The following is a 27,453-nucleotide window of genomic DNA, read 5'->3' as shown; positions in this document are numbered from 1 at the left end:
AGTTAACGTCTTAGTGCAGACGCCATCTTGGGTGGGTCTCTCCCGCGCCCCAAATGAATTTATTTGTACTGAAGAAGCTGTTTGCCCAACTTAAATAAATCATAATTCCCTGAATTTCTACCTGATTCTTACACAGATTGGTTTGCTACAAACGGCAGAGATGTGGTTATAATACAGGATGCTGTCACATAATAATACATAACGTATTTTATACATTTATGCACTTTAACAGACAGACATATGGCATATTAATGTATAAATATGTGATTTCATACTGAAATACTTTGTTTTGTGCAATTTAACAAAGACAGACATGTGGTACGGCATATTATTAAATATGTAAATAAATACGTTTCATACTGAACTACTTTGTTTTATGCTCTTTAACAAATAGATATGTGGTATTAATATATGTCTAAATGAATACATTTTATATTTTAATAAAGAAACAAGTTAGATTGTTCATTTAAATTTATGTCCCTCTCTCTCACAGGCATCACACACATCACAGGCTCAGGATGTACAATCCTGAGCCTTCTCTACAAACCAACAATAATCTCTTCATATTTTTGCGTGCAGTGCATGCACATATACACAGTTTTTTTAAAGGCCTGGAAAAGTGTTCTTTAAAATTTCTTACACTACCCTGATTGCAACTAGGGCTGAACATTAAGACCCTTGTAAACAACTGTTTTGCACAGCTTCTTGCATGTGTTGGCACTCTGTAACTCCAGGGTAATTAATCTGGCAATGTGATTCAGCCTTATTTTGTGAAATACGGCGATAACAGATTAATAAACATAAATTTATGGTCCATCTGTTGGGTTTCTGCATTGTTCTCACCAAGTAAAAACTCAGCTTCAGAACCACTCTCAGCCCAATATGGTGATCTGCACCATGTGATCTACTTGTGGTTATGGAAACCATAAGCTGCAGAAAATACGGGCAAAGTTGCATCCTCTGCGTTTACTCCTGTTGGCTCCTATGTAAGCCTAGAGCAGGAGAGACCCATCCGATATGACGTCTACGTATATGAAGTCTATGGTGCCGTCATCATGCTGTGGGGATGCAGTTTTCCAGCAGGAACAGAAAAGTGGGTCAGACTTGGAGGAAAGATGGAGGATGCTAAATGCAGGGCAATCCTAAAAGAACACCTGTTAGTCTGCAAAACACTTGAGACTGGGCTGGAGACTTCCCTTTTGAAGAAGGGAAATGGCATTAATCACACAGCCAGAGCTACAATGAAATGGTTTAGATCAGGATGTCCTGTTGTTTTATATTTTACCTTTTACTTCGTAATTGTGTATTCTTTTGTCTTGCCCTATGAATAAAAATGTAAAATAAATTGAAGTTTGAATTTGTAACATGACAAGATTTTACAAAATTTTTTAGATGCAATACTTTGACAAGGCACTATCTGTTCAAAATGAGTACTTTCATTGATTAGATTAAAGACGCCTTCAATTTTGATGAAAGGGAATAACTTTGTGAACATAAGCTCAAAAATCCATATTTATCATTTAGTTTTCCAGCTTCTAAAGTAAGTACAACGAGCATGTCATATATTTCCCCAGCCTGAAGTCTCAAGAGGCTCTGTATTATCATAAGTGTGATAAATTTTATTTTCTAAGTAGGGAGCACAAGAGAAGAAGTACTTTCAAGGTTTGTGATTCCTCCTTAAAGGCAGTCACCTGGCAAAGTGGGAACAAGAGCAGGGCATTTATCCACTTACAGAGAGCCACCCCGATGATGTCAGTAACAGATGACTGCAGGACACTCCCCCCTCCATTGCTTCACAGCCAGCTTTGGTCACCGAGGGCAGGGGGGAAATGGGGTGGGTGCAAGGGAGATAATTATCAGTATAAATGAAGCCCCGCAAAAGATTCGCACTGCTGGGCCCCCTGATCCAGTCTCCAAGGCAACCTCAGCACGCTCATTTGTTTTGTAGATGAGTAATTACATCCAATTAGTGACCAGTGGGAAAAAAGAGTCCAAGAAAGGCCCATTGTTCCGGATAGATTGTGTGAATATTAATAGTGGGACGGTCTGAGGCACATGGCGATATGATCGGTGATACTAATGCAGCTGTGGGCACACTTTGCCCGGTGTCGCGCTGCATAACGGATCAGATAACCACTGATGAAAATATATGGCTCTGAAAAATGTGTGTGCCTGTTTGTGTCAGAGTTCTACTCTTACCCAGCTCCCTCTGAACACGGCAAAGAGCCAGCTTCTTACCTTAGCCTCCCACACGTGCAGACAATACAGCAGCCGGCATGCTGGCAGTTCCTCACTTTTTATTATTTGTTCAAATGTCATCTAAAGTCAGAAAACATTTCCTGATGTGACATATGGAAGAAAAGCATTCATTGTGCAGCGTTCTGTGTCACAGTGTATTGGTTTCTTTAGTTTGTGTCACCACCTACAAACACCCGCCTGATATATGGTATTTGTCAGACGAAAAGGTAAAATGTGTCGGCTGGCTGTTCACACTGTTTTGGAACAGATTTTTTCTCATTCAAGGGTAGTTTTTCTGAACTAGAATTTAAAAGTAGCATCGTGGATAAAACTGAATCTTTAAACGAAACTCCCTGTTGTAGATTTGAATTTAGGATACTATAGATTTAAGTAACAAGTTAAGGTTACTTGTTATGTTCTGTAATCCATCCCACAAACCAGTTTCTCTTAATGCTTTCAGAAGACGCCTTACTAAAATAGTGGGACTCTTATTTTTAATGAAGTAGTGATATGAAGACCAAAGGTTTTGGCTGAGACACAAAATTGTTATGACTTCACATATTTTTTTCTTTCTTTTATGTTTCCTGTGATCAAGTGCATTGATTGTGGCTTAACTGTTCGCAAAGCAGCAAACAACAAAAACGAGACAGCATTTCATCTTGATCTTCAGCAGATTTACGTGATAAATCATGAACCAGCAACACAAATACATAAAAATACAGAACAGAAAAAAAACATGTGAAAATATTAAGCACATAATCTGAACCGCAGTTAACCGCTTTGATTGTCTGGTATTGAATATTTCTGACGGTATTCAGAGCTCTGTTCCTGCAGCATCAGTGAAACAGGTCCTGTACAGAGGGTAGGGACTTGGCTCCCCTCTCTATACTCTGCAGGACCTTCTTGTCTGCCATTTTGCTACTTGAGCTCCACGCTGAACTGCAGTTCTTCAACACACTCTATAGCATCAACACACTCTATAGCGCACCTCTGTATTCCCTATTGCACGGTTGCTGATTCTGAGGGGTGTGTTAAAAGGAAGACAACCTCAGGAAGTTGATAATCTCCCTCGTTTATGTTGAGCTCATGGTTATAGTTTTGTTAGTTTTATTTTAATGTACACAAGAGCAGTGAGCAAAATGATTTAACTGCTTTTAAAAGTAGATCTGGCCCAGATCCTGTCTGATATTTATTCATTTATGTGATATTAGGCCTTGGAGTTAATAACAATTTGCAGCTTCCATTTATATGCCCACCCTTTCAGTTCTTGGTAAGAAGTCCCTTGCTTGCTGATCTAAACTTTCAATATTATGATATTTCATAAAAAGGACAAACGGTGTCCGGATTATTGAGAAAAGTTGCTCTGAAAGGATGTTTTGATCCCTCTCTTTATTCAAGTTAGTGTTCCTGGGCAGAATTGGCAGGAAGCCCAGGACCTCAGATGAGAAGTAACCTCACACATGGATTATACCAGGTTGCTTCACTGTCGGCATGGCACAGGACATATGGTCTCACTTTTTTCCCCCAGTCAAAGGATTTTTCATATGTCCCAAACAATTGGATAAAGAATTCATCAGAGGAAACTATTTTTCTCCAGTCTTCTGCTGGCCATCCTTAGACTTCCTACAGCATTTCAGTCTTTCTGGAAAAGAAAGGGTTTCTCAACTTTCCTTTTTGTCACAGGGCTGCTGTCCAAAAAGTCCTCTCCTCACTTCGTCTCCCTCACCAGCCGCTGATGCTGAGCAAGCTCTGTACTGGGAACAACAATGTTTGGTAGCACAATCTTGAAGGTGGATATAGTACGAGGATTTGAGCCATTGTAATTGCCCTAATGCCCTTTTGATAGCAATTGAACCTGTCACTTTATTATATGTCACTTCATCAGGGAGCTGGTTCTGTCATGAGGAATATTTTAAGCAGCTGTTTTTACTTCCCTTGGAAGCCTCTTTGATGCAAAACAGTGATTGGTTTCACACTTATTTTGGAAGTTACCATTGCTAACACATGAAGACATTGCTTTTGGGCACATATGTTTATCTTTTTTTAACAATCTGTCAGCCAATAACACTTCACCTATGCTTATATCACCATACTGAAATCAAGGTAGCTAAGATTGTGCCAGAGGGATTAATAGGAAGTTTCTTTCATGCAGTGAACCTTTTTTGAAGCTAATAAAATTCTTTGCAATCAGTTATGATATTTCTGATCTCATTATTGCAATAAAATAAATTGTTACCATACAAACTGAGAGTATAAAGTTTGTGTCCCTGTCAGGTTATTGTTCCTGACTGTTTTATTTGCCTTGTAAATATTATTTTAGGTTGTTGTTCATGGAGATGGAACATTTGGTGAATATATGTCAGGGATTAGGATGGACGTCTTTCACTGTAGAACAAAGACGTTCTCAAAGGGGAAAGCCTATTTTATTTACATTCGTATTGAGCTCATGTGTTGTTTGGCCAATTGACTCATAGCAATGAAGTCAATTAAAGGAATTGGTAGGGTGTCTATATAAGTTATATAATGCTGCTAAATCTTAACGAGACTTTTTGTAATGGTTTCTCAGAGTATATGTGCTCTTTTTAAGTGCAGTGCAATGTTTTGTCTCCGAGCTGAGATCCAACTTGAAATAGGAAGTCTGACTTGCACCCAATGACCATAAACTTCCTGAGCGCACACAAAGCCAACAGTAGCTTATTCTGTTTGTTTTTTTCTTAATTTTGCATTTGTAAAGTTCCATAAGAAACATATTTGATGATCTTATGAGAAATCCAGTCCTACAGGTTTAGACAGAAAATCGGAGCAATCGTGGTTGTGAAAAATCACCATAAATACCTTCAGTCATTATGATGTAGCCTGACAACCTTTTAGCTAATGACTTGTGGGTAATCTGGGTGGAATACGTTGGAAAAAATTCATAACCGATGCTTGTATAACTGGAATAAAAGTTAAGATGGTCTTTTAACTTCCAAATTTTCCACTTGTTTCGCATTCGATATCTGTGATAATAAAGCTTTTATTTAGCCTGGAAGGTTGTTTTGAATTATATTTTCCAGGGAGTCCTTATCCTTATGGCATACAGAATGGTAAATGGCTTGTTCAGCACTTTAACTAATCTGATGACCCCAAAGCGCTTTACACTACAGTCATTCACACCCTGACAGTGGTGAGCGATGTTAGTAGCCTTAGCAGATTGACAGGGGTCAGGCAGCCACACATCAGCACCACCGGGCGCTCTGAACCCTGCCAGCAGGCAACTCAGGTGAAAGTGCCCGAGGACACAACAACTGAGACAGTCAGAGCAGGGGATCGAACCGGCAACCCGGCAATTGCAGAATGAACTCCCCAACTCCTGCGACACTGTCGCCCCAAGAACAATAAATGAAAACATTTTTAGGTAAAAGTGTCATTAGAAAAGTGATAAAAGAAGAAAAACACACAAACAAAGCGAATGTAGAAATACACATTAAATATAGGAAACATTACCAAGTGATCCCAACTCAATTTTTTAACCAGTGAATGGCTAAATAATATAATTAGGTGTTTCTGTCAGAGCAGTTTTAAGTGTACAAAGCCTATTGTTTTAAAGTTTAGGTCAAATATGAAAATGGAAAGAAATCCAAATAGAAAAGGGCACTTTTGCCATATTCTATTTTCACTCAAGGAACATTTAAATTTTTTTAATAGAGATGGAAATAAAGATTGTTCAAGTCCTTTTCTGGTCCTTTGAGGTCTAAACCTTTTTAACAAAGGTCCAACGTGAGCATCAAAGGATAATTTTCATCAAGCTGAATTTATAAATATTTGTAGTGACTTTCTAAGCTGATACCATCTAGTGGAAGAATCGCCATTCTTGACTAGACGCCAAGTGAATGAAATACATGTATTTTATAACTCATTTTAGTTTCAGCAGAGACTGCTCTATTGACCGAAAGCTTCCTGAAAAAGGTCTGCAGCTTGACTTAAAGAGAGTGCCACTATAAAAAATGAAGATGTCATCAGTATAAAAATCTATTTCAGCTGCAGCTACTCCCAGTCCCAACTCCTTTATAGAAATAGAAAATCCAATTGGAGCTAAAACAGATTCTTGATAACTCATCTGGATTAGGATTAGTTAATGCATTACTTCATGCATTAATTGGGCCTTGAGAAACTCAGTTAGCAGCTCCCGCATGTACACATCTTTTCAATAATAGGATTAGGAGATGTACAACATCCAAAACAGCATAGAATACTACGTATATTATTTAAGAACAAAAAAGTATGTCTTTATAAAGAATAAATAAAAGAATTAAAGCAGATGTGTGTTGATCTGTAGTGCTCATATATGTCTGAGGTAAAGTAGTGCCTGCTTGGGTATATACTGGTGCTATAAATGGAGCGTCCTCCTTATGAATCCCCAATAAACATGGTTTGTGCTATTGTCGAATGTTTCTCCCCCATTGTAATTATTCTATTGATCCAGCTTTACTCATTAGCAAGGCCAATCAATTTTCAGTGACATTTGTCTAAGTGAAGTAAATGGAATGATTGCTTCTTGAGCTTTGTTCAATGTGTCAGGCATTATGTGACGTACGTGGGAAGCCTGCCCTATTTGGAGCCTATAATTTGATGAGTGGGCAGACAGCCCACAAGTGGTGAGATCAGAGTGCTAAAAAGCATTGGCGGGGAGAAGCATGGCTGGTGCTTACATTCCATTTGGCAGAAGTGGACTGTCTCACTCTGAATGGGGAGAGGTGAAGTGGTTTTGAATGGCTATTCGCTCCAGGACCTAAATAAAAAACACACAGATGCACATACACAAACAGCAGGGGAAACCCAGCATAGACTAGCCTGTGTCACCAATCTCAGCTCCTCCTGAGTAGATTAACTCCGTTATCAAAGAGGTGTGAGCAGGATCAGAGTTGTTTTTAATTGCACTCTTTATATGAGCAGCTTGTCTCAGATTAAAAGAACAAGCAATAAATGTCAGCAGGATTTATTGCAGAAAGGCATTTTATAAACTGTTGATAATCCACCATCTGTGTGAAAGAAAGAATAGCTTGAAGAGGCCAATTTGAGGCTTGCTTAGAGTACTTAAAACACTTCAAAAAGCTTATCATCAATAAACTTTAATGTCTCTGGGTCTCATTCACATAAAAACCTTATCAGATTTTACTGGTCTGAAAGCAGGCTGTGGATTGATTATTGATTAGTGCAATGTGTTTTCCTTACTTCAGGTACGTCACTGAGAATTGACCGTTTGAAATGAGAAATGCATTGACGTGTTTTTTAATGATTTGCCAGTTTCATCCCCCTTCTCTATCAGTCCATTTGGATAGATCCTGCCTAAAATATCACACTTGTGCATTTATTATAAACAGACTTTTTTTTTCTCTCTGACATTTCATCAAATTAAAGTTTTTCCTGTTTTGGGTCAGTTCTAATTACAAATGTTTTTTGTTTGCAAATTTCTGGGATAATGAGAGAGAGATTTTTTTTTCTTTCTTCAAATTCACAAATATACGTTCAATTAGATTATTATGCGTTTCAAATGTTTGAAAAGGCCACACCTAATATCACGGCCTTGTAAGCTTCTGGCTATTTCACAACATTGGGTGTAAATGGTACCTGTGGGCATATTTAAAGCAGCAATGACTGAATGAATAGACTGAAATGTGCATAATGATGATGCACAGCAATTTCTACCTGGATTTTGTGGAAACAGGAATGCTGTGGATTTGATTTCATGCAGTGTTTTGTCCAACCATACTGATCCAATTAGATATCCTATGGCAAGAAAACCAGTATCTTTACACTTCGTTCTCTTCTAAGTCGATGCAATTTTTTTGGGGGGGGGGGGAATACTCATACAATAAAGGGAAAAATAGCAACTTTCTGTTGTTTCTTCCCTCACACTTCACAAGGATTGTCTCATTCCGTCAGAAATATTGTCTAGCTACAGATTCTAAATGTTAGGTCTCTTTTAATGATCACCTGTGAACTTTATTCTTAAAATCAGTGTTCAACATACTTTTACTCCTGTTATCTAGCGCTGTTTAATGATATAACCTGGTCATCAACCATCATGGGGCTTGCGCACCAAATTCTGCTCCAGATTCACTGCGCTCTAAAATCCGTGCATTTGTACTGAACTCCACGCAACAACGGCAGAGGTGGGTGCAGCTTCGTGGAGCCTGTGAGGCACTCAGGTAAGAATTGAAGTGCCGTTTTTGGTGTGCAAGCCCCTGGTCTGATGCCCTCGGGTCTCTTTGCTTGCTTAGCGCAACCAACAAGACACACCAGGGACTTGGAGCTCTATTCAGATCACATATCATTATGGACTGTGCTCACTCGCACTGGGAAATCGGATATTTACTCATATAAACACTAGATAGCACAGAGGTTTACATTCCCTGGTGTCATTTAATGTTACTTTTTAACTCAGAATTGTTTTCTGTAGTTAATTAAATTAAATTAAATTAAAGTGTTAAAGTACTAGCCATAATTTGAAGGCAGCACCTCAAATATAATTCTTCCTTGTGCAATGTGGGGAAAATCAAAACAAAGCTTGTCATGGTTGAAGATAGAGAAGCAGCCTCTGCAGACAACAGTGAGGTAGTTAAAGCTTGACTCAAAATAGGTCTTGTAGATGGACTGTGACCCTAAGAATATGGCCAGATTAGGGTGTTTTGTCTCATCTGCAGTGTTCAGCCCATCTAAAATTAACTCTGGTTCATTTCACCCCCGCAGCGGTTTGTTTGCGTTGATGGCTACACTTCAATCAAACTTGTGTGGACAAAACAAATGTACCGAGACTGTTTGGAGAAGGTGGTCTCAGTACAGTTACAAATGAACTGCAGAGCGGTTCGTTTCTGGTTTGAACGTGATCAGACAGAGCTACCTGGTGTACAGTGCAAGTTTGGTCCAAACACCCTGTTGTAGCCAGATATGTGCTGTATTGTGGGTTGAAGTAGAGTGAACAAACATAAACAATGGTGGTGTAACTTTTTGTAAAGCATAAAACCATGTGCATCTTTCAAGACATCCCAAAATAATTCAGTATAGTGAAATAAAACTGAGAAACAAACAAATTATAATATTATATGATTAACTACTCTATGTTTTCTGGTATCTCAGCACACAGCATCTGCTTCCTGTGTTTACCTTTGGTTTTCCCGCCTGGGACACATCTGACCAATAAACAGACTGGCCACTCCCATAAGGACATATTTTCTCTATATAGAAAAAAAAAAGTTACACATTATTTAACTCATCAACTGAAAAAAACTATATGTGAAAACACCCTTATTGCAAAGTAACTTCAGGTCAACAAAATACATTTTTGGAGGGGCAAATACAGAACAATTGTTAACAGAGCTGAAATTACATGTGTGAGCAAGGCATAGTGCAAACCCGACTCAGTTTTACCAGTTCTGTCTGGAGGAATAGGATGAAATTCCAGCTAACTATTGTGATAAGCCCATGGACAAGACACCCAAAATGGTTTTTGCAAGTCACACAGCTTAAAACGTAATTCTACCCAATACCAAGAAAATATGCGTAAACTTCAAAATTTAAGAAAGTTTCTCTCTCTTTATTCTGGGAGTTGGGAAATAGAGACAATCTTGGTAATCCTAAATGTACTAAAACGGGAAAGGTTTTGTAAGATTCAAAGTCACGCTGTCATAAAAAAAAGGATGTCTGTCTTTTCTTGTTAATATCTGTTTTTGTTTTTTTTATTTAAGTTTGGGTTCGGTCAAGCTAAATAAAGTCAGAAAACACAGGAGTTGCTATTATAATGACACCCAATCAGCTTGATAATATATGCAGCCCGAATTATAGAGCTAGATTTCACACCACAGCTGCATATCTCAAATAAGAGCCATATGCCGGGTGGGATGGGTGGGGGCAGAAAAGGGAAGAGGGGTTTGGCCACATGGCAGGAGCTGCTGGGGAGGGAGGGCGGGGAGGGCCAATTAAAACCGATGTAATCAAAAGATGGTATAAGACTCCAGCGCATTATGCTTAGCAATTTGGACACTGACTTTGACAATGAAAAAGTTGATTTCCACAATGATGGAGTCCCCTCCCCCTCCCCCCTCCCCAACCCTATACTGTATCTCCCAGGCCTCCCCGATTATGGGTTTTACTCTGCGCCCAGTGACCAGAGGGGGGGGCCCTGCTCCTTTGCTGACTATGGCTCCCTGGGGCCCCAGGCGGCTCAGATGCTGCACAGTGAGCATGCCACCTCCGCCTGCAACTCCCCCCTACAGCACCTACACAGCCCGGATCAGTTTAAGAACCCAGGTTTGTATCTGAGCATCTATCTCATCCACATTTTGGACTTTTCCGTTTGATTCATGACATTATTTCATGCAGATGATCAACTCTTTTATTTTAAACATATATTTGTTTCACTTTTATTGACAAAACAAAAAAAAAAAATCCCCTTTGAAAAAGATTACGAAATTACGTCTTGCCGACAAATTAGCATTGCATGTTCTTCCTCCTTTTTCAAATTCAGATGTAGATTTTGTTGTTTCTTTGCAGAGATTTTTTTTTCTTTCCCCAGCCCCTGCTTGCACATGAGGGGCCAACGCATACAGAATGTACTCCTTCATTTGCATGTGAACAAAGTAATTACTGATGATGTCAGAGAGTACAGCGGCCTCTCTAGCAGTGCTCAGGTATATATGAATTTTGAACAGCCGAAGATGAGAGTAAAGGTAGGAGGAGTGAGTGCCATTTTTCTCTGAAACCCTTAAGACTTCTAAGTGTGGGAGAGATTGCTCACATTATTAGGCAGAGATGCTTGTAAAACATTGAACACTTAACAGAAAACATTTTTTGCATAATAAATACAGCCACTCTACGTGCTCACTTTGATCTTTGCTGCGTTGTGTCATTTTCTCTTTTTTATGGTCGGTTTGAAATGCAAGAAATGAGATTTAAGGGGGAAAGATAGTGCACGTAGATGGCAAAGAGTCTCATTAAAAGGATTTCAATTTTATTCTTTTAGAGAAACTAGTAGTCATCCTAATTAGTTGAACTATTAAAATTTAAAAACTAAAATTCAGTTGTGCATTAACCATCAATATTTATTTTGTCTGGAGGAAACTGTTGAATAAAATCCTGTTTCGGTGTTGACCTGAACGCAGAAGTTGCGTTACTTGTTCTGAGAGATTCACTGATCTCAGTATTAATTGTGAAAAAAATAATCTCAGGTTCTAGTAGGCAATCTGCTTCTTTACATCCTCAGTGTTTTCCTCTGTAAGATCTCTCAGTTTTGTACTTCCCTGTCATCTCTGGATGTCTAATTTTACAGAGGGCGGCAATCCCGCATGCTCTCCTGATAACCTGATTACATGATTCACATATATGTGTCGATTATGGGGGAATCTTTTTTTAATCCTGAGTTGACCCTCATGTTAGATTTAGGGACAATAACACCATCTATATGAACTTTTAAGAACATAAAAGAAGAAAAGTATGTTGGGGTTCTTCCATGTATATAGACCAGTTGGCTGCAATTGGTCACATTACCTAACTTAAATTGGCATTGCCAAATACTTTTCATCTGCTAAATACCAAGATTAGCTAATTTAAAGTGTTTTATTGTGTTTGAATTTAGATATTTGTACCAATCAGAGTTTTCTGGGTGATTGAAGATAGTTTTGCGAAGCTTCGACCTGCCATCATTGCTTCGCCAATTCTGAATTGTCTTAAAAACTTTGGTCTACTTCTCTGTCTTGCTTTTAATAAGGAACCAAATATCATACCAAACAGTGTTTTACTAATATTTTCAAATAGGCAAAATTAATAAAGAGATCACATTTTATGTTGTTTTAGGCATCTTATATTAGAGAATAACAAGATAAACAAGATTAACTTTGCTAATGACTGTATAAACAGCAGTGTCTGTGTGTATTCCTAAAAAAAAGGGTAGATCCTTTAACTTTGAGATTTCAATGAAGTTGCTATTATTTCCCAATCAATCATTCTCCACGAGAGAGGTTGAAAGCTGAAAATAAAAAAGTCCCACTTTGCTATAGTATTTAGCCTTCCTGTTATCTACTGAAGGCTTACTCTCTCTTTAAAAGTAGCTCCCTCCATAAAAAGTACAGTTTCGTTTAATATTGCTTCTTGTATTACTGTGTTTCCTTAGCCTTTCTTTATATGTCTTCCTGATAGTGAAACATTGAGCCTTCTTCTCTGAACCTCAACCCTGAGGATTGTTGTTTTAGCGCTGGAAAATGCTGCATTCACTTACTGGAAAAACGTTGTATCTTTGAGTTTCCAATTGGCCACTGGTCAGTGTTGGTCAAGCTTTAGATCATCCAATTTTCGTCGCAAGCAGTTTATTGCCACATCTCTGATTTAATTGATTTTACATCCCAGAGTGCTTTGTGAGTCACAATTTCGTTTCAGGATAAATTTTGAACTCAAAGACTTAAATTTGCTACACATATGCCATTGTTGGGACAAGTTCTTTGTGTATACAGTTTTGGCACAAAACAATTGTATTTTTTAGGCAAATTTAAACTCCCCAAAAACAACAGTTTGAGAATTTTCTTAAAGACGCATTTTCTCAGTTTGAAAGGAAATTCTTCACCCCCATGATCAGGAGAAATATCAGGAATAAAGCTTACATTCTCACATTCGTTTTATGGCTTTTTTAGTAATTTTGTAAGTGATTACATGACCTTTTTCTCCATATATATATTTCTCCATCTATATATCCATTTAGATGGGACTAAACACAGAATACTAATGTATTATTGGTATGATTGATTGTATATTTATGTACAGAAATCAGATCAGTTACTTTTGTAACGTGCGTTAAGACATTAGTTGGCACTAAATAAGCAAACTAAACTGATGAATATAGGAACTGCAGTTATAATGGACCAGCAATCCGGCCCATATTTCAGTTGTAAACGCACCATCACTGCATCCTCGGCTTTTATTTTGAAAAGAAAATCAGTTATGCATGGATATTCGAAGGGATGGCACACTCCAATAAAAATCACCAGTTACAGATAATGAGGATTGCCATTTCAACTGAAAAACTGCTTAATTATATCATAAGCTAGCCCACTGTGGGCTGTGCAGGCAAGATAAGAGCAGTAGCTGCTCGCTGTTTAAAGTCTTTACAGTCAAACAGCAGTGTCAACACTTCGAGATGTGTGTTTAGTGAAATGGCTTCATTTTCCTAGAGTGCTATAAATGGATATCTGAGGCATTCCTATAAATGGAGTTAACTTTTGTAATATAGCTTTGATAGATGGAGCAGTAACACATTAAACAATGCGACAAGTCTACTGTGTTTGTCTGCACCAACAACATTGAGTGCTCTGCTCTCACACTATGTGGTTTTTAATGTGTTATACAAAGACCTCCTCTCAGGCATCGCAGGGTTCGCCAGCCCATATATACACAAGATCGAGCTGTTTCTTTGCTCGGAAAATTTTTCTTTTGAATGCCACTGTACGACTTTTTTCCCCCCTCTCAGTTTGCGTGTGAATAAGGGTGAGACGGAGGGTTATGTGGAGCTGACAGCAAAGGAGATTGCTGTTAAGAGATCACCACATTTTTCTTTCTCCCTGCCTGTTTTTCCCTTGCATTGCCTGTGTTATTGGCCTTTAGTGGGCATATGGATTTTCAAAAGGAATTTTATTAGTCTGAGTTGCTCTTACTCACAGGGCAAAGGTGGTAAGTTCTGTACAGTATTTCTGTTTTATCTCTTTCTAAGTTCAGACCTCCAAACGAACTCGGGGTCACCCTTTTATATTGCCTCCTTCTCCTGTCTAAAAAACATATTTTTACTGGAAGTTACTCTAACAGATTCAAAATACAAGCAGCATTTAGGCATTTTTTTTAATAATATAGAAGAAGTCCGAACTATAATTTAAAGGTTTGGGTTTGAGATTCTCAAGAGAAATTTTAAATATTGAATAATATTATAGTTTGATAAGTAGAAATTGCTATTTTAGAAGTACTCCCTCACATTATGCATGAGAGCACTGCAACCTACAGATTTATTAGCATGATGGAAGTTTGTAGCCTGTTTTCTTTGTGCATGATTAAACAAAGCGAATGTTTCTTGTGTGCATAAGACACACAGCATGTAGACTCTATTGGAATCATACTGGATTCACCCTTAATTAAAGAAAAATAGGCCTAAATTCTACATCACAGATTTTTCTATGTTAAATTAAGAAATATGATCTCATGACATGCAGTATAAGCTGTTAAGATGTCCCTTGAGACTAACATATGAATCCAGTTATGTGTTCTTTCAAATCAAATGTGTCCACTTGGGCCAGATTGAGAAAGCATGGTTCTGATGAGTGATCAGTGTCCCTAAACTACTTTGCTCTTCCGTGTGTTTGTATGCAGGCGCTAACCCGTCGAGGCCCGGAGGCTTCCCCGGTGCTAATAGTCCAGGGCCCGTGGCTGACCTGTATGGACCTAGCAACCAGGATTCAGCCGTGGGGAACTACATCAGTGCTGCTAGTCCTCAGCCTGGCTCTGGGTTTGGCCCCAGCATTACTGTGAGTATTTAAACTCGGATATTCTGTCTACTGTCTAACTAACCCACTGATCCAGACCACTACCACTGTTAAAATGTGGAACAAAGGAAAGGCACATAATTTACATCCCTTCACATTTCCCCTAATCTTGTAATTCACAACACATAAACGAAAATAGAGATACCCTTATTAGGATGTTTTTGTGCCCAGCTTTAGCTTAGGAGTAGGTGGTGTATGATACCAACACCCACTTTTTTTGCTTTTATTTTTATTTTATTTTTTTTTCTATCTGTACGTGTCTTCATGTACAGCTACAGTCTTCACTAAACTCGTGTTTGGTTCATTGTGATAATGTTTTCATGCCGAACAGTGTGCTGAGGGGCTAGGCCGACACTATAACATGTTTATGCTTCTGATATGACTTATTAATAATTTGGCTTGTAGCATGTTTTCAGTGCAGTTCCAGTTAATCGTGTGGAGACAAAGCTTAACCACCTCCTCTGATTCTGAATGAATTTATGATGGACTAAAAGTCAAAAACCGTCATGTGATCTAGCAGATCAAAGTAGAAATCAAAATTTGTTCTGGGAATCATTAGCATAAAGCAGAGAGAAATGATCCTGCTAATATTCAATGAGACTCGTGTGGCGGCACCAGAGAACATGGCTTAAATGTGAAGGCATCATTGATGTTGAACAGTTCCAGCAGAAACCTTTGCTTTTGCTCTCAGCAAGACAATGCAGTCAACCAAACTGTGCATCAGCTTTGTAATGAAAGGATGTGAAGGCTGTACTGGCTTGCTTGCAATCTAGAGCTTCCAACTATTAAAACACTGACTATTACATGAAAGAAACCCCCCTAAAAGTGGTTTCATTAGTTAAACATCTGTTTTATGCAAATGCTGTAAAACATCTACAATTTATGCAGTTTGACAAACCGTTTTTGTTTTTTAAATACCTTACATTCTAGAGTACCAGTGGGGTATTTAGGGACATTTAGGCTGATTTCTTGTGAGCACATAAGTGTAATCAGAGTGGCAATTTGAGCTTCCATAAAAATCAGGTTTTTTAGAGAGTTGTATCAAATTATATTATTGCAGAGGCCACTCATTTTGGCCTTCATGATTTACTTACTGTGCAGTTTTGGTTGTTTGACATGCTTTATAAGTGGAGCAATACATAACCACAGAGAGGCATTTTGTACTTGCTTTGACAACAGACAATTTAAAGTAATTTTCTAAAATCTACTCTTAGTGCACTCTGTGTGAATGTGGTTCTATCACTCCAATAGATAATTTCTACAGGCAGGAGGTCGCTTAGGGTTTTGGTTTGATGGGGGACTATAATCTCTTGTATTTTATTAGAGTCAACTTGCCTAAATTGGGGTAGTAACAGCATTTTCTCAAATGTATACATCTCCATAATTAATGAACAAAACCTGACTACATAGGAAAAATAAACTGTTATGCAATGGTTTAAGTACTGACAACAAAGTGGTTTATCGAGGGAGACAAAATGGGAGTTGGGTAGAACGAAATACCAAAGTGGAGATACGATATGTGGGTATGATTTGGTAATTGACCATTGTTTTCTAGTCTGTTGATAGCATTATATTCAAAATCAGCATATATGTATATATATATATATATATATATATATATATATATATATATATATATATATATATATATATATGTATGTATCAGGGGTTCCCCCAGAGTTGGTTGTTTATTTGAAATAACCTCAACGTTTGAGAGCAACATCAAAGTTCATCCCTGTGTAAATAAGCTAACACGCTAGTTTTTATTAGCTCGATGCAAACTACGTTCACGCTTCACCCTCCTTTGTGCTGCATGATGCAATGCTCCTTGCGATCCCCCCTTGTTGTTATATATATATATATATATATATATATATATATATATATATATATATATATATATATATATATATATATATATATATATATACCTCTTAGACCTTCACCACCTCAAAACAAATTTCCTTTAATCTTAGAAGCCCATATGTCCCAGATCACTAGAGCAACACTTTCAGACAGGTTTTGCCTCTCCAAGTGTCTTCCATGTTCCCTGAAGATCAGAAGCTGGTCGCCGTCTCAGCTTTTAAGTGTTACACTATAATGGTGAGCTGAGATGGAGCTAAATAAAGGGCTTTTCCATCAGCTAGTGTTAACTAATTTTGCGTGGATGAGCACAGATCACTGTTTAAGTCCTAAACTTTGTAAAGTGATCAATTTCACTTTCTTTTACTCTCAAGAGCACTTATGATTAAAAAAAAAATCCTACAAAAATGCTCCTTACCCCTGATATCTCTGGGAGTTATAATAATGTTAGAGTAAACTATTGTGTTATTTAAAACTCAGAGTGATCTTTTTATTAAAGCCTGCAGGAGAATCTTAACGCAGGATACACACAAGTAGCTCCCAGAAATGTCAACCAGTTTGGTAATAAATCTATAAAGCTGGATAGACTCCTTGAGCTGCAGCCTTTACCTTTTCATTAGCTCTTTTTTCCAGCATTGCATGAAGTGAAGAAGTCAGAGGACCCTTCTGCACCCTTCTTCAGTGCTACCATCAATCACTTAGTACATGTGGAGTCTGAAAATAGCAGTTTGCTTTGGCTTCACAGAGTGACTTAAGCAAAGGCAAAGACTAACAAACATTAGGCATTCTCTGTGTTTCTGTACAAAACAACTTTCACAGACATCTAAACATTAGTGATGCAGATATAGAAATAAGAAATAAATTACACTCGTTTCACATATAGACTCTGTACTGTCCTGAAAGGTCTTAGAGATGTTGTTCTGGGAGGGCATGTAACGATGCAATCCATGCCGCGTTCGCTCCAGGCTACTTACAGACATTTTTCTCCTAAGAGCTTTTAGCACTTCCACCATTCTCATCCACCATTCAGGATGTGCTGTGGGGAAAACAGAATTTCTCCACAGTCTTTTCTGCATCTTGTCCTGCCTTCTCTTAGCTCTGGACAAATGGTTTCTTGCATCCTCTCCTTTGTATTTCACAGCAGAAAGTCTTTCGCTGCAAAGTCTACTAACTGCAGAAAATGAACATCTTTCTGAATATCTGCAGTAACAATGTATGAGATTATATTTCATGTTTGGTATCTTTCAGTGAAAAGTTAATAATCTTCACTGAAAAAAACCTTAGTCCACAGTGGGCTTAGTTTACATTTTTCGGCCTCACTAAATAACTGGTTAAGTATGCAAGCATTTTTTTTGTGCTGCATTTTGTGACTGAACCAAAGGGCACCGTATAAACTATTAGAAGACACACTGCTTCTTCCAAAGGAGGTAATTAGTAGGCATGCCCTGATGAAGATGTGTGTCCTAGATACCAACCAGGGTTATTTAAGTTCAGGCATTTTCTGGTACCAAGCCTCCTTTTAATGCCTAATTAAATACAAAGTCTGGAAACTCTGTAAAATAGCGCACTATATCTCAACATTATTACGATAGTATTGTTATTGAGTCCTTCTAAACTTGCTTATAGATGAAGCTCAGGTTAACCATAGTGACCTCATGCGTTAGCTAGGTTAAAAGAGCTGCTATTATGTTCAATGGGTCTCTTACAACTCACGTAGCTCTCCTTTGTTTCTGGACATATATCTCAGTCCGCACATACAGCTAAAAACTTTTAATGCATTCTTGTCTTTTTTTTGCTAACAATGTTTTCATGTGAAACAGTTAGCTGATGTCCTAGGCTAACATTAGCATGTTTCATCTCTATTTTGATATGACTCGTTGGTAACTTGGGTCGTAACATGTTACATTGCTGTTTTAGTTCATCTCTGGCAGATTAAATCTTAAGGAAAAGACTGTTCTCCCACTTTATAAACTTTGTGTCTTGCTTTGAATGTCATAAAACGTAAATGATTAGCGCTTCAGCTGGACATCCACAGATATCTGACTACAGTGCACACTACACTGATAGAGTGCTGCAGCAGCCAATACAGTCTGTTTGACTATTAGTGTTATTGTAAAAAGAAATGATTCATAAAGCAATCATCCAGATGTGTTTGATGACCAAAATTATATGTGTCTTTTAATACAGCTTTGCATGGCATGCACATGAAAGTATGCTTTGATTTAAAAATTTTGGAATAAAACACTATGAATAGTGACTTTCAACATATTCCACATTTTCCACTTTAAATCTCTTACCAGACTAACTGACCGCTGTGTTTGTTTTATTGGGCTGTTTATTGTTTAATAGGGTTTTTTTGCATTTCTACAAGTAGTTTGATGTTTTTTTTTTTCCTTTTTTATTTAAAGTTTAGTTAGTTTTTCTGTATCATAGAAATTATTTTATCACTTCATTGTCTGTTATTTCTGTGCTTTATAATACATATGTTTCAGAATCCCATGTTGCATTCAGTTTTAACATATAAATGTGGTGAAGGAGATTTACCGAATCTGTACAACAGATTAGAAGACTTGTGAGGCCCTCCTGATGCATCTCTGTTTGTTGACAGTGTCACAGAACAAATGAGCAAATAGCTCAGAAGAAGGCAAACATTGCTCATTTTCATTTTGCAACCTCTGTAATTGATTTATGATATCCAAATGCATGCGGTTGTTATTTTTGTGCGTTCACAGCAAAGTCCTTAATAATTGTTTTAGGTCTGCTGGCTGTATGCCATAATCTGTTGGTCTCAGCGTAGGAAGCTAAATATTTGTTATGAAAGACCAGGCTGGCTCATTTTCAGGGCAGATTTACCAGCAGATAGTGAAATGATGGATACCGAGTCAGTTATTTTACATCTGTTGCAACAGTTTTTAAACACAATCCATGATTTAGAGGAATATAAAAACAAGCCACAGTGATCAGTATTTTTAATTTCATATGATTTTGTGAAAAGGGCAAAGATGGCTCGTTTATGAAAGCGATCCTTTAGAAATGTATTAGAAGTTCCCTTGTATTTAAAGCCAAGCTTTGTGATTCCCTTACAGAATACCAGCTTGTATATTATAATACTACATATTAAATCACCACTTGAGAATTACAAAGTGAATCAAAAAGAGAGCCGCAAAGCTTCGAGGTGAAGCAGCTTCTGACTTCCTGCTCTCTATTCAGATCATTAAAATAGAAAATGATTCAGAACTAAAACGTGCTTTATAATTCGTTTCTTTGTCAGGGATGCTGCTGTACTGAATGCGTATATAATCACTATATCTCACAACCTCATGGATGACTTCAGCTTCACTGATTCGCCCCTCTGTCTCACACTCCACTGATTGCATTAACCCCTTTAGCCAGTATGAAAACAGTCACTCTGAAGAAGCAGTAATGATCTTAACATTTTTTTTCCCCCATGCAAGACAATTAGAGTGCAATTAGCTGATTGAGGTGATAAAGACAAATAATCGCTGCTGAAAGTGCTTGTCTTTTGTGCTCCAATCCATGGGTTTCTAGAGACCTGTCAGCAGGAAAGCTCACCAAGTCCTGATAACTGAGCGACATTATGAAAACCCTTCAATCCTCAAAAACCCACTGATCCTTCTGAGGGGTGTTTATGATGCCATTCTCTGCATGCTGTCCGATTATATCAGTTGTTTATGTTAGCATGAATGGGGATTGTGTGTATTGTTACTGTTATCTCTTTCACGTGTTTTTTATTCAGACTAAAAACTCATAACGTAGGCATTCCCCTGTTGCTGAAGAAAAGATTTAAACCGACTGTATCCTTGAATTATTAAACACAGTATGATTCGTTTATTTTATTGAGCATACCTACGTCTTTTTAATCTCTTTTCTGTTCCAGTAGTCATTCCTCCAGTTGTAATTTCTCTGTATTTCTAAAAGATCTTCTAGCCGACATGATCCAGTAAAATCAAAAAAACATTCACATTCATGCTAGCTGGAAAAGAAACAAAAAAAACACAAAAATTGATGTGATGCTTACTTTTCTGTCTTTGAACTGCATACTGACAACAGCACTAACTGTACACTTTTAGGGCCCGTTGATTGCGACAGCTTTTACAAACGGATACCATTGAACAGGTGGCCGGTTGCTATCTCATCAGAGGTATTGCCTTTTATTTACTGTGCATTTCTCTTAAGTCTTGTTCTAACGTGTGTTCATCACATCCTTTGCTGTTTTTCACCCCTCTATGTTGAAATGCTGGAGCTGGTGGTACAGGTGCGTGCGTGACGGAGCGTTTCTCTCTTCTTAAAGAACCAAAAAAATAATGTCTCATTCGAGGCAAAAAAAAACACGTGTGATTGCTAGTTGCTCACGTCTCACACGCCAACATACTACCAGCTCTTTCTTCTTCTCATTTTAACATTTAAAACGCATTCATCCTCAAGTATTATCTTGCTTTATATATCATATAGCATACATGTCAACAACTCAGTGTGTCAACACCACGTTGCCACAGGAAAAAAAAAAAACGGCAGCACATTTTATTTGTTAATCAGAAAAACTCTATAATTCATTTTTCTAAGTGGCCTAACAATTATTTCTCTCCTTTTAACCATTTTGCTAAAATTGTTACTGGTTTGTGCAATCGAATTGTTAGGCTTTGAGATCCCGGAAATAAAAAAAAAAACAATTTCTGCAGCAATTTCTGCAGATGTAATGCAAGGCATATCCAAAGCTCCTTGGTGCAATATTTTGATGTGTTAAATTTCATTTAAAGAGCCACGTTGGCTTTGTTTTTCTCAACAGTGGGATGTCATTTTTCTTGTTTTTTTTTTTAATGTCCAAACACTTGTATCATTCACAATAGTTAAAGCACAGTTACGGCAACTTCGACGTTGGTTGAGGTCCCTGTGTAAAAATATTTAGATTTTTTTTTACAGTAGCACAATCTCAGCCTAAAGAAAATTAAGTATTGCATTGGTTTTTATGCCTTCAGTATAGAAAAAAAGGTCATTTTTAGCTAAATCACAGTTTTTTTTTCAGACCTTTCAAATTTTTTACTATAGATGGCAATAAATGTGAAGCAAACCGTTTCCACCTGCATCTCTTCTTTTTTTTTAGGTTCCTTATTTCCACAATCATTCAGAAAACGTTTCTTGGAAAGTTGTATAAATGTGTTGTTTCAAAGACTGTCCCAGGTGACAGTGCTTCTGCTCGTGTACTTTACTAACCTTGTCTTTTTTTTTTGTGCCTTTCCCTTTCTTTCACTACTCAGCAGGGTATATCCGGTGGCCCGGGACAGACAGGACGGAGTTTCTAATTGGCTTTGTGTGCAGGTGATGATTATCCAACTTCAAGCACTACAGCGTCACCGATGGCTAAACGAGCGAAAAGCGGGAACCATATGAAGAAGAAGAAGATTAAAAAAAAAATGTTTGTCATCTCAGAAAAACAAACAACTGCTGTACTATAACCCAAACCTCCTATACCTTTACAACCTGGTTTGGTATGATGTTCCACGTCAACTTCACTCAACGATTTCCTTCTTCCCTTAGCTTTTTCTTTTTGACTACTTTCTAGTGTGTCATTTGAGTTTAACCTCGAATTCTTATGTTCTTGTAGTTTGTAAGTGCATTTTATTATTTTGTTTTTTGTTTTTAAAGTACGGCGGGTCAGAGCCAAGAATATCTGCAAGTCACGTCTTCATCTTCGTATTGGTTAGTGTAAAGGCAAAAAAATAAAACACAAACGGTTGGGATGTTTGCATTTGGTCTTTCAACTAAAAAATAAGCTCACTATGGAAAGACTTGGAGCAAAAAAATTAAGGAAATTGGAAAGAGAAGGTATCTAAGTAATAAATTTTAGTAGCTGTTTTATTTCTTGTGATGTCTCATTGTAAACCATGATTACCTATTTTTGGGCAATACAAAGAGGACTCCAATATTTTTATGGTCCTTTTTTATAAGTGTTGTTTCTGTTGTGTAGAAATATAAATATATATAAATATATATATATGCTATAACAAATTTCATATAACGACATTGTGAATTCAAACTTGAGAAAAAGAAATGTAGCTGTACATATTATTCCAGTCACTGCATATAACCAACTCAGTGAGAGAATAGCATATTTTTGTGATGGTGTGTCAAAAGAATATGTTCTAGCGTGTGAATAGAAGCAAAAGCTGTAAACAATATTCTACGTTTTCTTTTGATTTGTTTTGGGATCTTTAATTTTCTGCTCAAAGGATGGTACAACAAATCTACAGACAAACAGCCATGTAAATACTAAAAGCGGAATCATTTTACAAGTGTCATACCAGCAAATTTATGACCGGTGAGTTTAGTCAACGCTGTTTTAGAGAAAGAGCAGCAATGACGATTTCAGGATCGCTTCAAAGTGGGAGACACGGGGAGAAACAAATAAGATGATTTTTATCCAAAGCACACTGTACGAAGAGACGCGACGATTCGAACTTGAAGCGGGCATTTTGCAGAGCTCTGTGCATCCTGACACTTTTCTACTGCTGAGAGGAACCTGTTAGCTGTATATGTGTTTAACGTTTGTTTCGTCCTGCTTGTTCCTGATTCGCCTCACGGAACAAAACCCCTGGGCTCTCTGCTTGAGCCTTTATATATATATATATATATATATATATATATATATATATATATATATATATATATATATATATATATATATAGTGCTTGTTCTTTGAATTAGATCTTTTTTGAATGAATTAGGAAAGTCAGCATTTTGATACCATACCTCAGCCTTCGTGACTTCTATCGTGGAATCATCGGCGAGTTTTTAATTTATTCCAGTGCCGAACGTACACGTGGGGGCAAAAAAAAAATAAAAACAAAAAAATAACCGAAAGAAGAATAAACACTGAAAGGCATTTTCAAAGCGAGTTATCGCTGCACTGTGAGATGTGAAGTACAGGCCATCCTCTTGTTTGCACATGTGTATGTCGGCTTTTTACAAACGGCCCTGTGCTTTGAGTCAGCATGAAGGATTTATTCGTGGTCGTGGGGTGGAGGGTGGGGGGTGGGGGGGTTGACGTATTCCCGACTGGACAAGCAGCTCGGGATTTAAAAACCGGCGTGTTGCAGCGTACGCTTGGGTTTCTTTCTATATATTAGACCCACGTCTCACCTTAGGATATTTATACAGGGTCAAAAGATGACACTGAATTATTCACGATCTGTCGCCGCACTCGGTTTTACACCGTATCTACGTGTGGTGGAAGGTTTCACTCTTGACCGCGAGTGATTAATAATATTATTAATGTTACACACCAGAGTGCAGTCTGGTTTTCTAAGTTTTATCAGTTTCCTTTCTTTTCATGCACTTGTTTCCTTTTTCTTTCAAAAACAAACAGGTAATAAATATGCTGGATACTTCTAAAGTAAATGATATGGAGGTGTGATCAAGTAATAATTTAAAGAAAAAAAAAACTTGTAATGTTCAAATGTATAAGAAAAAGAAGAAATACAAAAGTAAAAAAAAAGAAAGATGCTTCTTTGCTGATTTCAAGATTAATCAGAGTTTTATTGATACTTTGTGGTTTCTATATTAATAATTGTATTATACTATTAAAAATGTACTGTGCATCCATTACGTTCTCTCTTTCCATGCCCCATCCTCAGAGGTGCCGCTATCTTTTGTTGCTCATCCATGTACTTCATTAGTGTGTAAAAAAAATCACAGTTAACTTGTAAACAGAGTGCTGTCTTTGATACCAGTGTAGTGCTTTGTTGTTCTCCCTCGCTCTACCTCTCCTTTCTCTCATATTTAGCCCCCTCCCTCCTCGCGCTCTTTTTCTATCTCCTGTAATTACAAAGTAGATGTTATATAGGACTCATTTATATAATACTTGTAGTGAATAGTGGAATTAGAACCAGTCAAGATAGATCTTTCTCTCAATGATCATGTTGTTCTGATATCTGTTCGTTGTAATTTATTCCCTGTATGTTTGATCTTTATGTTTAGGTTTGGGTTTTTTTTTTTTTTTGTTTTTTTTTTTTTGGTTTATTTTTGCCACTCTAACATGGTTTCAGCTAACCAAAGTTCTCACGGATGAACAACGGAGAAATTGTTGCTGTAAGATGGAATTGTACACAAGGCATTATTTGGATCCCCACCCTTGAATGTTTATAAAGGGGTGTGCCATACTACCTTAAATGCTAATGCTAGATATGCAGAGCTTTTAGTTTGAAATTGTTCTTTAGGAGGATTAAGTCCCAGGACAGGATTTTTATGTGAAGGAAGAGTGAAAAGAAATGGTCAGAAATACGCTTTTGTTTAGCAAACCTACCACCAGTCCTCCTATTATCAGCCACACAGATGTCTGTTTGTATGTTTTGGAAACTCCCCAGCTGCCTGTGGCATGACTACTTTTGGATAATACTTCCAGGTCTTTAATCATGCAAGTGAAATCACTTTCTGGATGCCATTATTTAATGATTTCAGTTTCCAGATGTGATACTGTACAAAACTCCACAACAACAGACTTCAATTAAGAAAAAGATTTTAAATAAGTAATAGCAGCAGTTTGTTTGCCAACAGATTAACAAATGGTCTAATTTAGTTTAGAACCAGACCAGCATCTTAAAGCAGCAACTCACTGCTGGATTTAAGAACATTTTATAATTGAAATTTAATTCCTAAACGCAGAACATGAAGAGGTATCTGAATTCAGTGCACCAATCTTCCTATGGTATAACTCCACTTCATAATGTTTAAACCACCTCACTGCATGCCCTTTGAACGCTTTCATATTTTGTTGTGTTACATCCACAAACTTCAATGCATTTTATAGTTTTTTGTTTTTTTTTGCGATAGATCAACATGTTGGCGAAGTTGAACAAAATGATACACGGTTTTTCTTTTTTTACAGATGAAAATCTGAAATGTGCGAAGTGCATTTGTTTTCAAATTTCAAAACATTTCAGAACCGCCTTTCACAGCTGCAAGTCTTTTGGAATATGTCTCTACCGGCTTTGCACACTTAGATGCTGAAAGTTTGGTAAAATAGCCGTACTAATCTCAAGTCTTGCAGCAGGTTTTCATGTCAGATTGGCCGTTTAGCTCCTCACGTCTTCTTGGAGCAGCCGAAGATAAAACATCCCCACACCATGACGCTTCTGCCGCCTTGTTCAGATGTAGGGAAGTTGTGCTCAGGGTGATGTGAGGTGTTCATTTCCTGCCTTAGCATTTTGCATGCAGGCTAAAAAGTTACATTTTTATCTCATTCTAACTGAGCACCCCTTTACACAGGTTTACTGTGGGCCCTACAAGGCTTCTAGGAAACTGCAAATCAGATTTCTATAATCAATGGGTTCGGTCTTGCACCTCTTTCTTAAAGTTTGGATTTCAGTAGTCCATGACTTTTCTGAATTTTGCTGAATTTTCTCACACCTTTTACCTCTAAAACAGTTGTGTTGAGAATATAGATTAAATTAAATCACTGGTGGACTCTGAACACTAAATATGTGACTTATGAAGATACTGAATGCACTAAATTTTATTTAGAGTTACAAGAATACACACTTCTTAGATTCCTCACGTCAAAACCTTTCAAATTCATGTATCATCTAACTTCCACTTCAAACTCTTCCTGCGTCACTTTGTGTTGGTCTATCGCAAACAACCCCAGTAAAACCCACTGAGGTTTGTGGATGCTGCACGATGACATGAAAAAGTTCAAGGGCTATAAAAACTCTTCCAAGGCGCTGTTTTTGTTTAAAGGTAAGTTAATTTCAATGAATTTAAATGTCCGTATTCCTAGACCAATGGAAAATGTATTGCTTTAAAAGGAGATTATTGATATTTAATCATTAAAGAAAGAAGTAGGATTTTTTCAAAACTAGAAAAACACAGATACTCTAAAATGAATACTTTCCATCCCAATCTTTGTCTGATGTCCACATATAATTTAACAAGAATCCATTTATTCAGTGGCATTCATTTATGTGGACACATTCAGCTTTATTCAGACAAAGACAACATCCTCTGCATTCATATGCACAATTGCACACTTACATGAGTTTAGCTCTAGGTGGCTCCTTAGGCATAATTTGCCCGTTAATTCAGTTAAACAAGGGGAGAAAGTTTAAAATGGATAATTTTTCCTTGCACAATACCACAAAATGAAGGAGTCTTTTGTATCTTGTAGCTTGGACTTTAAGGTAGCATGGCTCTGTTGCTGTAATTTCATTTATTCTCAAACTGACAGCAGTTTACAGCTGATGAATGTTACACATCTTAGTAGACTAGCTTATCCATTCGGGGAGAGGGGACGGGTCTAAGTTTAAGAAAAAAAAAGTAATCAAAAAAAAAAAAGATTAAAAAAAGTCAACCTGGAATGGTGTTGACATTTTTAGTGTACTACCGTATCCATTTAAACTTGAATCTCGAGGCAAGTGCTAGGCAATGGCCAAACCCTAATGTTCCCATGCATTGTTGGAAAATCCAACCCAGAAACTGCATACACTTCTGATGTCTCTGTCCTAGACATGCATATAGTTTTATTTTATGTAAACGCAGTCCAATCATTTCACCCTAAGGCTCAGACTTTGCTCTATTTACTGTCACTCTCGACTGACTTTGAATGCTTGTGGAATGCTCTTGAGCATTTTTATCCCAAAAAAAAAAAAAAAGCAAGCCCTATTCCCAGTGGTGCTAATGGTTTTAAACCGGACAATGTGTCTGTTTCTCTGAGAGATACTGGATACAGTCCCAGTGACCACAAAGTTAGTCTCCGAGGCCACAAAGTGACTCGCAAGCACTTTT

At 37.5% G+C, this 27,453-nt stretch overlaps 1 protein-coding gene across 8 annotated transcripts in view; it reads left to right on the top strand.

The window, feature by feature from the left end:
• Nucleotides 1-27,003, top strand: part of msi2b (musashi RNA-binding protein 2b) — a 381,083-nt gene extending 354,080 nt beyond the window's left edge. For 4 of the 8 annotated variants that reach the window (XM_036143327.1, XM_036143325.1, XM_036143323.1 and 1 more), the window contains 4 exons: nucleotides 10,348-10,527; nucleotides 14,620-14,774; nucleotides 20,747-20,817; nucleotides 21,932-26,975. In XM_036143327.1, the coding sequence (XP_035999220.1) occupies nucleotides 10,348-10,527; nucleotides 14,620-14,774; nucleotides 20,747-20,788 (377 nt within the window). In that variant the 3' untranslated portion in view covers nucleotides 20,789-20,817; nucleotides 21,932-26,975. Of the gene's footprint in view, nucleotides 1-10,347; nucleotides 10,528-14,619; nucleotides 14,775-20,746; nucleotides 20,818-21,931 lie in introns of all 8 variants that reach the window. The other 4 variants (XM_036143330.1, XM_036143329.1, XM_036143328.1 and 1 more) reach the window with 2 other exon arrangements.
• The last annotated feature ends 450 nt before the right edge of the window (nucleotides 27,004-27,453 follow it).

Source organism: Fundulus heteroclitus, chromosome 11 (genome assembly GCF_011125445.2).
Source record: "Fundulus heteroclitus isolate FHET01 chromosome 11, MU-UCD_Fhet_4.1, whole genome shotgun sequence".
NCBI lineage: Eukaryota > Metazoa > Chordata > Actinopteri > Cyprinodontiformes > Fundulidae > Fundulus > Fundulus heteroclitus.
Note: the sequence above shows the minus strand (reverse complement) of the source record. Positions and strands in the feature narration are given on the sequence as shown.